At 37.5% G+C, this 16,740-nt stretch overlaps 1 protein-coding gene across 1 annotated transcript in view; it reads right to left on the bottom strand.

Annotated features, from left to right (window-relative positions):
• The window catches only part of LOC145672061 (protein scarlet-like), a 314,540-nt gene that overhangs the window by 40,759 nt on the left and 257,041 nt on the right, over nt 1–16,740 (bottom strand). The window contains exons 7-9 of the mRNA XM_081741293.1: nt 14,965–15,135; nt 11,791–12,029; nt 7,790–7,982 (exon numbers count right to left, since the gene is read on the bottom strand). Coding sequence (XP_081597419.1) covers nt 7,790–7,982; nt 11,791–12,029; nt 14,965–15,135 — 603 coding nt within the window. The remainder of the gene's footprint in view (nt 1–7,789; nt 7,983–11,790; nt 12,030–14,964; nt 15,136–16,740) is intronic.

The following is a 16,740-nucleotide window of genomic DNA, read 5'->3' as shown; positions in this document are numbered from 1 at the left end:
TACTGCTGCTTTTCTTCTTCGGTGACGCAATTGGCAGGCCAACCAGAAGCTTCCAGCTTAGATTTCAAAAATGTGTTAATGTATTCGCTGAATAATCCGCCAGTCTTGGTTTCTGGATCATATACGGTGATGTCGTAATCCCAAATTTCGTAAATTTCAATGACTTGATACCCAAGTTCAATGGCTTTTTGAATTTCATAGGACACCCATGTTCCCGTTAGACTTCGTTCACTGTCGGAATGTGTACATTCAGAATCTTGATTTAATGCTGTGGCACAGGCAGCACAAAGTGGAAACAACAACTTCTTATTTGAACGAAATGGCAGCACTGGATGAAACACATTTCTGCTAGGCAAAATCTTCAACTTGACTAATCCGTTGACATCTTGAATGTCGGGCATTTCTGGATCTCCCTGTAGATATATTCGTGGATGCCCTATTGGATACCGTCCACATTTATTCACATAAGGATACAGGGAAACGATATCCAAGAATTTTATTTCTTCGCCTTCATTTTCATTTGCGACGTGATACAATTTAATGGCATTAACACGACCACCATAGAAGCTGTCTCTTGGATTTAATGGTGTCTTATTAGTATAAGGATGTGTGCTTAAAGAAGAGGCCAATGCTGGATTGGATTTTAACACTTGACGAAATTCACATTCCCACATTTCATGTACTTTATATCCCATGGATCGTAATAATTTCATTTTACGCTGTGTTCTCTCGTAGCGATAGTTCATTGTTTCTTCGGAGTTCTCATAAATGGGTTGATCACGGCCTGTAGGGACACATAGAGGACATCCATGGAATATGCACCCTTCAAATTCATACACGTGTTCCTCTTTAGTGTCGGGATCTTTGTAGTAGCCGTCCAGATGAAAACCAGCAACATAAACTTCTTTGCCTTTGGCCGCATGTAGAATTGAATGACCCTCTTTTTCTTCCATGTAGGCAAGCCACTGCAAAGCAATCCGTGACTGATTGTTTCTGTGACGATATCCTCGTGCAGGAAGAATGCTAATAGTATTGGGTTTTAAGAAATTTCGTCGAAATACTAAATTGCACGCACTCGCCAAAGTGATAGCCTCCAGGAAAGGATTGACGTGAGTTTCTTGTTCAAAAGTGGTCATGAAAGATATACAAGCCATTCGAAGTACGTTGACGTCCTGGACACAATAGTTTACCAATTCTTCTTGGAAAATAAACGTATCGTTCTGGTGTTCGTTGTACCATGTCATGAATTTCTCTCGTTCATCCACTTTCATTTCATCTGCACCATAATAATGGATGTCCGGTAATTTTCCCACATACGTTTGATTTGCAGCAGTATTAAAAAAGTGTGGAAAATATCCTTTGGTCGCGGGTAAATGAAATGCCTTGGATAATTTACTTAAAGCCATTGGCATGAAATTTAAAGAGTTAATAAACGATAAGTGATTCACTTTCATGCTTAAAATTTTTGCTCCGTTCAAGATCAAAGTAGGTTTCAATTCATGTTCTTCCACTAAAGATTTAAGAATAAAATGACCATCATATCCCTTACAGTTATGTGCCAAAGATACAATAAGTTTGATGTTGGGTCGTGGTTGACGTAAATACGCAAGAAAGGCATTGATCGGATCATCTTGAAAAATATGTTCTCGCTGTCCACAAACTTCACACGGATGATGTATATCTTCATCTTGAACACAGTTGTAACATACTTGTTGGGCCACCAGTAAATTGGGCTTATGAATGAACGTGTCTTCATCGAAGAAAGTATCCTGTGTGGCTTCGATATCATAGAAGACAATCATAGCCTTCTTGGCATGTAACACTGATGGAACTCCAGGTTTTAATTGAGTCATATCAGGCTTCATGTAGCACTGGTGGGTAGACGTAACGTGTTTATGGCACACATTACAAAAATAATCTGTACAATCATGTTTTCTTTCCCCTGTATGGACAAACGAATAAATGCGTAAACATTTGGCACACTGTTTCACCATCTTGCATATTGGTTGGCCCTTATGATATGGTACAGTTAGATGATTTATATAGCATGTTTCACCATAAAATTCACGATTGCATTCTAGGCACTGCTTCTCCGTATTGGTCTTACTGCATGGCGGTTTCTGCAAACATTTCTCACACATGGCCGAACAGTTCTTAACGTGTCTATTTCTGTTATTATATTTTTTGTGGCATGCAGCACAATAATACACAGTTGAAAAAACAGACGTTAATGACGTGATGATGTCATAATGAGAATTGATGCACATTAAATTGATTGGAATCTTGTCTTCGCCACCCGGTCCTTCATACAGAATATCTTCTCCGGAAAAGCTAGTGTATACGGTAAGTTTATAATTTGTCAAGTAGCGTTGCAATTGTCGTAATTCTTCCACAGATCCCCCATGCTCTAAATTCACTGAGGATCGAGACAAAAGTTCATGTACGGCTGGGAGAACGACACACTTGCTCTGGTCCTGGTATTGTCTGTACAGTTTCTTGTTCGTATCCTTATATTTCTTTAGGCCAATAGCAATCACAATTGCATACGCTAAACATTTCTTGTCGGTGTTTTTTACACGTAAAATGCCTTTCTTGCGTTTTAATAATTCGTCGTTTGATAAAAGACCTCGACGCATTCTTCCAAATCCACGGGGCACATCCACATGATGAAAATGTACAATGAACGGTTCGTTCATGAGAAAACTATCGTTACTTTGAAGGATGCGATCAAAGGAAGCCCATAAAGTCTCCAGTGTCAAATTACTTGCATGCCGGAAAGATAAATAAAATGGCTTGTTCTTCTCATCGTGGGATAAAATCGATAATCCAACCATCGATGATTCGTCGACGTTTTCCAATAAATAATCCAACATCTGTTGAAAGGAGGCCTGAACCCACTCCACAATATCGGTGCCACTGGCCGGAGCATTAATTTGAATTTCCAGCATTCGTCCTTCGAGATTAAAACGCCGATAATGTCTATTGATTTCTCGCAAGACAGTAAAGCCAGAAGTAGCCATATTCAAATAGGGAAAAAGGTAAGGTAAGCAAAAAAAAGCAATAGGCAAAGAAAACAAATATCTAAAACGAGAGAGAAAAAAAGCACGAATTAAAATTGAATTCAGAGATCACTACATTATCAAATGACTACACGATCAATCCTAAAAGAATGATCATATCTCAAATAGTTTTACTGTTAAAATTTTTATTGTCGTCATACTGGAAATCAAACCCGGACCAACATCAACATGTAAATGACCTAAGTTTCTGTAGTGATAAAAAGAATGAATGAAATTGTTTTTCTAACTGTGCTGAAAGAATCATTGTAGTAAGCATTTTTTCCTCTGACACTGAACTTTAAACGTATGACGAACATGAAACGAAAACAACATCTCATGCGCTTGCTTTTTTCAAGCGGTTAGACAAGGAATACTCGAATTCGATTCTCGGCGGGAGATCAGATCCCACATTAAACTGTAGGTCCACGTCTCACGTTGTAGGGAACAAAATCGTGCGTAGTTTCTTTGTTTACTTTCAGAAACTGAGCTAAGTGGTTAGCGTTACGCAACGCTGGCCCTGGTTCAACACCCAGTATGCGATCAGATTCAACATTAAGCTGTATTCCTAGCCCCCACTACTGAAGGGACGCTAAAACCAAAATCAACAATTTTCTCGTGCTTACTTCTAATGTGTGGGATTCCTAATTCGATCCCCGGTCAAGTAAGTGAGGGTTATTCTTCCATTTGCTAAATAATTCATGCTAAATAAAAACAATGATAACAATGTTATCCTCATGCAAAAACACTCCATTGATGTTAAGAAAACGCGGTCGATACTTACCTCAAATTCAAGGAACGGAGTAACGTCACGCTGTCACTAGAGGTACACCTACGTTCATTCACGATCTTCGTGGAAGTAGGACTTCAAAAATGAAATTAAGAATTTTATTTAGGTCTGAAACGGGTTCAACTATAAAGTGACAACACTATCAGCCAATCAGAAACGAGGAAAATGAATCAATGACATCACGGAGAACCAATGAAAACACAGCTTTCATCATGTATCATGAGCCGAAACGGGATGTAAGAAGCAATCTGATTGGTTGTGACATTATTCACGTTTTTTCTCCTTACACATCAATCGTTACGACATCTAGTATCGCAATTTTGATAATGACATCATCATAGTTTCTTACGACATTCAAATTACCACATCTAAAATGTGATTCATTTTTCTTAAACTTGATTGAAAAAATGTAACACTCATCGATATGTTACGAAACTGTCTTTTGACATAAATGTAAAGTTGAGCTTTAAAAGTCCGTCAGCTGAGAAAAAATGCTGATGTAGTATAAGCAGATTCTGCAATTTCACAATAACAAGCTTCTATGCGTAACAACGAGCAGAAATATGTAGTAATGTAACATAATCTGTTCATGTTCTTTTTCATACGCAAAAATTGCTTGCACTGAAGTTGGCATGGTGGCTCAGCGTTTTTTTTTCCTGATGTGTGAGGTCTCTGCTTCAATCCGCAAGCAAGTAAGTTTATGATGTTTTCTCATTTCTCATCATCGTTTCAAGTGGGACGTTAAATTTTTCTAACACTAACACCTAGAATCAAACTCGGGACCATTGCATAGTAATCAACACACGTATACGATGGCTCAGCGCTTGTCTCTACTGTATGAGGTCCCTGCTTCAATCCTCAGTCAAGTAAGTTCATGTTTCGTCCTATCATCTCTCACCGTTTTCGCGGGGACGTTAAATTCAACATTTCCAAGAATCAAACTCGGGACGATTCCAAGGTATCCATGTTCACTCCTAAAGCGGAACAAAATGCCCCCTAAAAGGGAACGAGGTGGACCACCCAAATTTTGTAGTAATATATATTAGGGTCCAGTACTATGATACCAAATGTTTAAATTTGGCAATTTCTAAAACTTAAGGGGCGGGCCAAGGTACCATTCCCGGGGGTGCACATATGTACTTATGTTTCATAATAGGGAATGGACTCCTATACATGGCCATATAACCATATAAGGTAATAGGATCTCATCCAAGGAAATGAATTAGGTCAAAACCCAAACACGTGATACAACGTATTGCTTACGTTTATATTTTGGCAATTTTGTACCCCTAAAAGGGAACGAGATAGACCACCGAAATTTATAGTGATCTATATTAGGGTTCTATACTATTATACCAAATGTTTAAATTGGGCAATTTCCAAAATTTAAGGGGTGGGCCAAGGCACTCCTGCCAAATTTTTAAAGGGGTGCACAAATGTACCTATGTCTTACAATAGGAAATAAACACCTGTATACACCCATATAACTATATAAGGTAATAGGACCTCATCCAAGGGGATAAATTAGGTCAAAACCAAACACGTGGTACAACGTAATGCTTACGTTTATATTTTGGCAATTTTGTACCCCTAAAAGGGAACGAAGTGGTGGACCACCCAAATTTATAGTAATCTATATTAGGGTTCTATACTATTATACCAAATGTTTAAATTGGGCAATTTCCAAAATTTAAGGGGTGGGCCAAGGCACTCCTGCCGGGGTGCACAAATGTACCTATGTCTTACAATAGGAAATAAACACCTGTATACACCCATATAACTATATAAGGTAATAGGACCTCATCCAAGGGAATAAAATGAGCCAAAAAACCAAACATGTGGTTGTACTAAAATTTGGCAATTTTGTACCCCTAAAAGGGAACGACATAGACACCCAATACTGATAGAGGTACATACTATGGTCCCAGGCTACCATACCAAATTTTTAGATTTGGCAATTTCCAAAATTTAAGGGGGTGGTCCTATGTACCCCTGCCAAAATCTAGAGGGGTGGTCCTAAGTACCCCTAGGTCATTGACACAGGCCAGGGACCATGGGTCCTGGGGGTGATCCTATGTACCCCTGCCAAATTTTAGGGGGTGGTCCTATGTACCCCTAGGTTCTTGACCCCGGGCCAGGGACCATGGGTCCTGGGGCAGGGACCCAGGGGCCAAAAAGTTCGGCAAAGTGACCCCATTACTACAGTATATTTCAAGTAGGAGTCTGCCAAATGGCACTGTTTTGAGCACATGAGTTTATTCGTCGTACGCTGCTGTGTTTGTGACCTTTGAATTGGATTTGCTTATTTCAAGTTGAAGAAAATCGCAGTTGAAACCCACAGATTGCTTGAGAAGTGTGAATAAGTTATGTATTCAAACACCTGAAATTATATTAACTTGGAAAGTAGAGTCCTTTGAAGAACACATATACGCCACTGATTTAGCTTCTAACTCCACTATAGCTTACTTTCAGTTCTCTCCAGTATGTTGATGTATCTTTCCTTCGAAAATCAAGGTTTGGATTTTGATCCGAGTTTGCTTCCACGATGTTACACTGACTTGCAAAGAAATGTTACAAAGATCTGTAACCATTTGAAAATAAAACTAATCTGAAAGCTCATTCAACGAAACATTCATGTGTATGTTGACAATATCACCATTATGTTAAGTGAAAAAAAATAATTATTCATTTTGAAAATGTTAATTACAAGATAATGTCAAATACAATGGACAAAGTTACATTTTTCAAGGAAATCATTTCAATAGAATTGACACACCATACAAATACGAAATATTTTCATAAATTTTACACACCAAAATTCTTAGACAATCAAAATCCAGAAGATATTTTTAGGATATGCTTTACATTCATATATGATGCAAGAAAGGACTTGAATATTGAAATGAATTTGTTGTGTACTGTACAAGAGAGCCTGTATAGAGCTTTCTTCCCGTAACTTCTAGCGAAAATATTTACATTTTATCCGATGTGACTTCCCTCTGGAGTTGCCACTGGTTGTGTATTTGTACACAAACGAAAAATGACCACCTGAACACAGTGTAAGTTTTAGATAGACATAAGAGAATTTGAAGTCATGGTGAGTATTAAAAAGTAATAAGTAAATAAACAGCGGCAGATATAGAAGGTAAAAACTGGCAGAGGGCAGCCAGAACCCAGACTCTGATAGGTATATTATGAGCAGGGGCGGATCCAAGACCGACTTCTGGGGGGGGCGGTGGGTTGACATAATGCTACTTTTAAGGGCTCTAAACTCTGGGATTGATATTATATATATATATATATTTAAAACAAGAAATGTTTCTCTTCTTGGGGGGGGCGATCGCTCCGATCGCCCCCCCCCTGGATCCGCCCCTGATTATGAGTTTGCTATAAACTTCCAAACACACATAAATAATAGCTTTACATTATTTTTCCAACTAAAAAAACACTGGAGATCTAGGGCCCTCTGGCCCCTAGCTAAATCCGCTATTGTAAATGAATTGAATAATTGAGTACCTCATCTATTGTGTTCCGTTTCGTTAAACGAAAATCAAAAATAAAATTGCCAAACATTACAATGAAATTACAAGATTTAACTATTATAAAATTGTTGTAAGATCAAATTTCGCAAAGAGTGAAACAAAAGTCAATTGAATCTCCACGAAATCAGCGCCAATTATTTAGTAACTTCAAAACAGAGACAGGTATTTCAACGTGCTTCTCTGTAGTTAGAAGAGGACATGATTTCCTCCACCCTGAAGCACTGAATTATGCAATCTTGTTGCAAAATATAGTTGTACGCGACTATAAAACATAGGAAATTCTTTTCAATTTATTACTTGCGAATTTTTTATTAATGCTTTTATGAATGGATCATAAAATTGTAGTTCACATCTGTGATAAAAAATTTTCGCGATTAAAATAAAATAAAATAAAAACTTACTATGCCTGAGGAACCAATATGCATTTCGTAATGGACGAGAACTTCGACGGCCTTTGCGTGATCAGTGACTGCAAAATTATCGCAGATTCTTTTGATTGTATTCCTGGAGTTAGCTTCGTCACCTGGAGTCACCGCCAGCATATGAATGAAGAAATCCGCCGGGTTATAATTTCGAGGACAATCATAACCCAAACTAGAAAGAAGAAAATTTGATCTGTAACAGTCACATATTCTAGATTGTTATAGCAGGGCCATCAAAAAATGGTTCCTGAAGTTTCTTACCACATGCGAAGGGAAAATGTAGCCCTTGGTTCTAGTATTACCAACTACGGTCACTCTGTTTTACACTATTAATTAAATTGCCATTAAAGATGCACTGAAAAAAGCCTTGAGTCGTGAGCAGTGGCAAGGCCGCTGAAGCTGTCAGAGACCTTCTCTTGCTGGCTTCTCTATAGAGACAGTTGGTCAAAGAGTGCACAGTCGGTGGTACAATTATTCTTGTTACTAGTTTAATCTGAATGAATTAAACTACTAGACAAGGAAAAACATCCGTAAAAATCAATAATTTGCTCTTATTTACGTCTCAGAATTTATGTTATGTATATTCTAATGCGTTAACATCATCATCACAATTCTTCTGTTATTTTTGACACGTGTTACTCTTAGTTTTGATGTAAAAATTACCTGTTTTGGCAATATCACCCATTAATTGTAGCCTTTTCTACCGTTTTTCTCTTATGTTCTATCACACATTTTATTATCAATCTCTTGCCCAGATTCTTTTTCTCTTCTATTTCCAGTCGTTTTTTCTTTACTCCGACAATTACCCATACCTTCTATCACATCCCTAATAAAACAATTTATTCTTTAATAATGTTCTAACCAGTTACGTTCTCTCCTTTTAACTATATTCAGTACTGTTCTGCTTTTCTCTAATACTGACTTTCTACCGCACCTTCTATCACATCCCTAATAATTCAGTTTCTTCTCAAATAATGTCTTTACCAATTTCTTTTATCTTTTTAACTAGTTTCACTACCGTTCTTCTTTCCTCCAACCTTACTCTTCTTTTCAAAAAGAAAAAAGATTCTATTTTATCCCTAATAACACAATCTCTTTTTAAATTATATCCTTATCAGTTTCTTTTCTCTTTTTAATTATCTCCAATATAGTTCTCTCTCTCTCTTATCTTCAATCATACCTTCTATCCCATTACTAATAACACAATTTCTCAAATAATGACCTAACTAACATATATTCTTTTTCAACTATCTCCAATATTGTTCTATTCTCATCCAATACTTACGCTTAGTTTCCATCACATCCGTAATAACACAATTTCTTAAGTACCGGTTTAACCGGTTTCTTTTCTTCTTCTCAATTATTTATGGCATTGCTCTTCTTTTCAACTTTCGCTGACTCTTCACTCTTAGATTTTAGATCTAAGTAACTAACTGACAAACTCTATGATGAATGGAACCCGAAGGTTCAGTGCGGCATTCATAAAAGCTTCGCGAAGTAAAATGTACATGAAAACTAGAACTTAAAGAAAAGAAGCCTTTATAGGGCGAGCAAATTATATAATCCGTAACAAGTGAATTAGAGCAGTATACCTAGGTGGCCCTGTTAAGAGTTTAGCAAGTTAGTTTAGGTGTAGCTTATACATCTGCACATTTTGAATGGGTTCAAAAAGACAGACATTGAACTGCAATTAACTGTAAACATGTAGTGTCATCTGACAAGCGGTATTCCTATCTGTATCCTAGTGGTGCAAGGGGTCGAGTGTACCAAAAGCTTAATAAAGTACTTCACCTGTAGTGTATGGAGGACATTGTTCAAGATGAAGGAGGTTCTTTGGTGGTGTGAAAATGTTTTCCGCACCATGATTTGGACTTATCATAGAGGTGAATGAGACCATGAATTAGGTTGTTTATTTGGACATCCTCAGGAGCTACATATTCCATTTTTTCCCAACATCTTTGTGATTAGTATACAATGAATATCCGATCTTTTAATATCACAAGTCATGCTCTCGGGATTCAAAGCGTTTGTACATAATTTGGGGAACATTCAGTCACCCTATGGTTTCTGTTCCGGTCAGGCCTGCACAGTCACCAGATTTTGACCCAATTGAGAATGTTAGGGACCATTTGGAGCGGGTAAAACGCAAGAATAGGCATTTCTGTACTTTGCTAGAACTACAGGATCTACAAATGAGCGAGTGAATTCACATCAATGAAATACCAGCAACACCTGGAAGTCACTTCAAAAAGTATAATCCAGGTGGTTATTGTAGATGATACTATCCAGTATTAGGTTACGAAATGACTATTTCTTATTCAATGCGTTTACCTAAGTCCTGAAAAATTAGTGATTGTTCTACTTCCCCTCCCTCATCCGACTTCTACATTTATCAAAATTTTTCAGCATCAATTAATATATCTTCCCTAGAGAGAACCAAATTTCTTGATATCTATAGCACTGTAAAAGAAATTCCAAGTTTATCTTCTGACTTAAAGCATTTGGCTCACTTATATTCCTCTAGGAGACCATACATATACCAAGCTGAAGTCACTACTAAATCGGGACTATAGAGGTGCATATGAGAAGATTTAACAGCAAATATCCCAGTCTAGAGCTATTACTTTAAAAGATCAGTCAGTTGTGTTGGTACTTATTGTGGTTATCTTTAGATCATGATTTCTCCAATACTTCTTAATGCTTATGGACTTTATTTAATGAAGAGTTATTTGTATATCGCTCAAGCAGGCATCTCCACATGAAGCCTCTTCTTTTTTTCGTTGTTCCTTACAGCTTCGTGGCTTCTTTAGAAAGTGTGCATCGTTGATTCGCCTGCATCTTTTTTTTACAGCTAATTTGCGAAATTGTGCTGATAATCAGGAGCGGATTAAGGGCGGAACTAATGGAGCCCAGGCTCCGGGCCCCCCAGGCCCTTTAACACTAAAATCTAGCAAGCAACTTTTTGTATAGGCTTGAGATCCATGCTATTTTTTCCTGCTCGCAGTATCACTAGTTAAGTCTTCTTCCACGCATCCTCACGATACTTATTTTGTGAGGAAGTGAGCTATTTTACGGCTCGGTTACAAACCAAATTATTAGCTTGTGGTGACAATTCCTTTGAAATATCTCTGCCATTATTTAGGTCAAATCTAGGAGAGTTTCTAAATTTCGTTCACTCTATTAGTGTTTTTTACAGGGATTGTTGACCATTTGGTTTTTGTTTGGTATTTGTGTGTTACACTGCAGTATATCAGCATTTATCTGTTAATAATAAACGTAATTAAACTAATATTACAGCATAATTCTTGGTGTTTCAATAAGCTTATAAGACTGTGGAAGGCAGCAAAGAAAATGTATGCCCTGAAATTATTCGTAATATAGGGCCCCCTTGAAATAGTTGGCTACAGGGCCTCAAAAGCCTTAATCCGCTCCTGCTGATAATCTTCGCACAATATCAGCACTTTGAAACTTTCATTAAGAGGAAAACAAATAATGCATTGTGCACTGGCAACCTTGGATATGTAATTCGCCATCTTGAATAACTAAACATACGATGCTGCCAGAGTTAATATGGATATCCACCATAGCAAGTGTCACATGTTCAGTGGAAAGATACCAGAAGAAGACATTTGACGTGAATGTCATTGTAGCATCCAACTCAATTTAAAATTTATTCTCAAAATATTGGCTCATGAGGTTCTACGGACATGGGTACTTCTTTGGATAATTTTAGACGGCAGGAAGAAATGAAGAAATCAGAGCAAGATGGGAATTTCCATGCTACGAAAAATGGAACAATCTAAGCTAAAACTCGCTGATAGCAATTTTCAATCATCCCAAAATGTAAGAGCAATGGGAAAATAATCTAACCTTTTAAAACAACTATAGAAAAATAATATTAGATTAACTTCTTCAACATTTCTTCCATTGAAATACAAATTACTCAGTTTAATACCTATTATTTGGTGACTAATCAATACCTGTTAAAGAACTGCAACGCCCCCTCAGTGGATCCTATGTACGCAATCCTTCCATCAGCAAGTAACACCAATTCATGGAACAAGGCGAAGAGTTCAGAAGACGGTTGATGAATGGTGCACACAACAGTCTTTCCTTTAGATGCCATATATTTCATCATGTGTACTATTTTCTGCGCTGAAAACGAATCTAAACCAGTCGTTGGTTCGTCACAGAAGAGCAGAGGAGGATCCGTTAGTATCTGTAAAAAAAAAGGGCGGAGCTCCTTGGTTTTAATGATGATTTATTTTAGTTTAATCATGTACAGGTAAACATAATTTACACATAAGGAAAGAAAATCGAACAAGTTGTTTTCTTACAAAAGGAAAAATAGAGGAGGTTGCTTTCCTACGTAATACATATGTTTAATGTACGATCCACGCGTAATGCAGCACATTTCAGATCTTTATCAAGTTGCAGCCAAACTCTGCCTAGGGTGTCGAGATAAATTTCTGTCCAGTTACAAGCGTGTTGGTCTAATAGTGTAGTGATACAAGTGCATAATCCTTCTGGATACTCTAAAGTACGGAGTAGTATGTGGAAACCACAGTGAACAATACGAAATTTCATTATTTTCTATAAATGCACGGCCAATCTATTTTTGAGGTCTGTAATTGAGATAGACTCGAATGCATTACATGGATACATGGAACTCGAATGCTTAAATTACATGGATAGGTGGGTCTAATGCTTTAGACAATTTCTGAATGTGGAGCAACAAATCGTCATAGAGAACGAAGAGCTCAATGAAATCTCCCACTACAAGGAAGTAATGATTTTAAAAAAAAACATTAGTGAAGAAGTAGAGAACGCCCTCCCTATGCTGAAGGAGGTTGAAGCACCAGAAGAGGTCATAATAGTAGGCGAGATGATGATTAAAGCTAGAGAAGAAGAACTAAAAAAAAAAGTGTTACACGTTAATGGAGAAAATACAGAGAAAAGAAAAATCTACTGGGATGTGGAATTAACTTCTCTATTCTCAAAAACGGTGATAAACTTCATTGCCATAAAACAGGAATATGTGCCTATTCAATACAGCACATAAAATACGTATTCTATTCAATACAGCACATAAAATACGTATTCTATTCAATACAGCACATACAATACGTATTCTATTCACTACAGCACATAAAATACGTATTCTATTCAATACAGCACAAAATAATGCATTGTTTAATAGAATAAAGAAAGTCGCTGAAGAAAACATTGGAGAGTATCAACGTGGATTCATCAGATCTGAACGAAGAACAGTAGGCCACATATTTGCAGTGATATAAATTCTGCAGAGCAGCTGTTAACATTTGAAAAGGAAAATTAGAAGATCGATTTTAGGGCCAATTAAGAACGGTTATGATACATGGAAGTGCGTCGGGACCGTAATACGGCAAATTGTGGAGGCATTAAAATATTAAATAATACTTTTGATAAAGTGGATACTTTCAAATATTTAGGATCAATATTAACAGACGAAAATCATATTCACGAAGAAATTAAATGTCGACTAAAAGCAGGGAATTCGTGTTACTATTCGGTTCAAAATCTCTTGTCGTCGCGAATTCTGTCGAGGAATTTGAAGCTTAAAATATATAAAACGATAATAATGCCTGTTGTTCTGTATGGTTGCGAAACATGGTCGCTTACTCTGAGGGAAGAACATAGACTGAAAGTATTTGAGAACATGATCCTGAGAAGAATATTCGGACCCAAGAGGAACGAGAATGGGGAATGGCGGAAGCTTCATAACGAGGAACTACATAGTTTATACGGTTTACCCAACATTGTTAGGGTCGTCAAGTCTAGGAGGCTTAGGTGGGCAGGTCATGTAGCTAGAATGGAAGAAAGTAGAAACACTTTCAAAATCTTGACTGGTAGACCCATAGGAAAACGACCATTAGGAAGACCTAGGCGCAGATGGGAGGATAATATTAAGATGGATCTCGCAGAGATAGGAATACAAAGTAGAAACTGGATCCAATTAGCTAAGGATAGAAGTCAGTGGAGAGCTTTTGTGAACGCGGCACTGAACCTCCGGGTTCCATAGACCATATACATATAGACAGTGATACAATCATGAATTTAGGCCAGCTATAAATAGTTAATTGTACGCATAGCAAAATCACAAAGAATCAGGTGAATAGGGCATGTCAAATGAATGGAAAATAAGAGAATCCGAAATCAGATCATTAACCAAAGTATCGAAAGAAAGAGAATTAGGGGTCAATTGAAGGAAAGATGGGGAAAACCTACGAGCAGGGGCGGATCCAGGACGGACTTCTGGGGGGGCGGTGGGTTGTAATACTGCTACTTTTAAGAGCTCAAAACTCAGGAATATGTTTTATTTATATATAAAATAAGGAAGTTTCCTCCTCTGCGGGGGGGCGATCGCCCCGATCGCCTCCCCGCTGGATCCGCCACTGCCTACGAGCAATGGGAGTTGGGGAATGGAAGGACAATGATCCTGGACACATGATCCAATGAGAGGCGTAGATAAGGACGCCCTGTTCACAATGAACTGTATCGCAAAAGAAGAATTTGAGTTAACCTAACACTCATATGTACACTCATGGCCAAAATGATTGTCGCATATCTATAACTGGCTTCTTGAAAGAATATAATTTGATAATTATTTTGCAGGGTACTTTTAATACTGATACTATGTGTATAATCGGGAAATGTATATTTGTGGTAAATTTCATTGGAAAAAAATTAAAAATACGAAAATTAGAATATGTTAAAGGAAATGTTGCTAAATGGGTAAGAAAATTTTATTTTCGTTTTATTGTTATTATTTACTGCTCTTTTGACAGGAAATTTGCGACATGCATACATGTCTTTGCCGATTATACACATACTAACATTATAAGAAATACCGGGCGAATTCGTTATCAAATCATATTCCTACAACAACTTATTTATAGATATGCGACAATAATTTTGGACATGAGTGTACATACTGACAAACAAGTAGAAGATTCAGGGATTAGCTGAAGGTGGTCACAGGTGACGGTTGAGCTCTCTTGGCCACCCTTACCTACAGATCTGCCTCTAACTACATTGTTCTGGAAACTAATACATTTTTCTCGATTTTTGTGTTTGATATTTCGAGTAGTAATAGAAGTAGATGTAACTCTTACTTCTGTTGCAAATGCTAGTCTCTTCTTTTCGCCGCCAGATAGCGCCTTATTTTCACCAATTTCACCGATTGTTGTGTCCGCACACTTCATCAGACCCAAGTAGTAGAGCAGCTCAATAACGTGACGATTGCGTTCTGCCGTTCCTATTCGTCGATCTAGCTTCAGCCAGGCCTAATGTAAGGAAGACAAAACATAAATATTAAATTATCTGTTACAAAATCTCGAGGAGATACTGTAAACCTATCTCTGTGTCTTTCAGCTTCTCTTATGTGAATTGTTAACAGATGCATCAATATTGTCTTGCGTTGAAACGCAAAGTTCTACTTTCACTCCAATACTATTACTTCAATACTTCAGAAACATAGTTTGAGGTTAGAATAGGTAGTTACACAACGGTGTAGTCTAAGATACACGTAATTTTTAGGATTGTAGATATGCAATTGCCAGCAAAGTGATTAGTACCTGTGCAAAATCTTTCGTCTACAACCAACAGCAAGTGTTCCTGGCGCGTATGCTCTCTGTATGGGTGATTCCGTGTTCGATTCCTGGTAAGTATGATTTCTCTCTTTAGACTGGTTGATTGATTGATGGATATTTAACGTTCCTTTTCAGCACTCATGTTATATAGGACGGTCAGATTTGCTAAAGTATGACCCGAATCATTCCTCAGGTTGTGTCCGAAACAAATACTGAGTGGATGCTCCTGCAACTTACAGAGGACAATGTAGGGTCACTATTCATCCCGATTTCGAAGAAAATATCCCATGTCCCGACATGACTCTGACGGGACATTATTATTATTATTATTATTATTATTATTATTATTATTATTATTATTATTATTATTATTATTATTATTATTATTATATTTCCACATATTTATACAAAGCCTTCAAAATAAGAGAAAATCTCACAGCAGCGGCAAATAGCAATGTGCTAGCAACACAAAGTCTGAGCTATTGCTCTGTCTTCAAAAGAGGAGGACAGAGCCAGCAACAAAATGTTAAGCCGATCAACCATGCAGCGTTTGCCGGTACGATGTTTCTCCGTATTCTGAACAGAACTACGCACCTATAAGAAACTATGTATTAAAGTATTTGGATAATTAACTATTTCTATTTTTTTGTACCTTCCATGTATTCAGATAAGTTACATGCAGGACTATACATAAGCTACAGACTGTTCAAATTCACCATAGTTTTTATTACTGTATATACTCGAATCTAAGATGCATCCCCATTTCTAAACGGCTAAAGTTGGGCCAATTTCTTGTATTCAATTCTAAGACGCATCCTGGATATTAAATAAAACAAGGGGCCGTGGTGGCTCAGTGGTAGACCGTTCACCTCTGGTGCATGGGGTCCCGGGTTCAAACCCTGCTCCCCCCAAGTGAACTTTGTGGTGGACAAACACCGTGTGTGTGTCGGTTTTCTCGGGGTTCTCCCGTTTCCTCCCACTTTCATCATTCCACTATTTCATTCATTTCTCATAATCACCGTCTCCTTTAGCCTAACCGGCATAACCGTGGGACGTAAAACTCAAAGATTTCATTTCATTTCATTTTTAATGAAATAAGTCAGAAGCAACTCTAAGACCCATCTCCCATTTAATACTTGAAATTTGGTAGAAAAAGTGCGTCTTAGATTTGAGTATATACATATCAGGTCGTCTAAAAGTAAGCTTTTACTGCTCGAGATTGCGTTACTGTCACAAATTTCAGTGTATATGAGTCGAAGTGGGGCAGATCTAACGTCATTAATTTTGACAGCTGGTAGT

The sequence above is a fragment of the Thermobia domestica genome, chromosome 15, assembly GCF_964235325.1.
Source record: "Thermobia domestica chromosome 15, izTheDome1.hap1.1, whole genome shotgun sequence".
Classification (NCBI taxonomy): domain Eukaryota; kingdom Metazoa; phylum Arthropoda; class Insecta; order Zygentoma; family Lepismatidae; genus Thermobia; species Thermobia domestica.
This window is presented reverse-complemented; position numbering and strand designations above follow the sequence as displayed.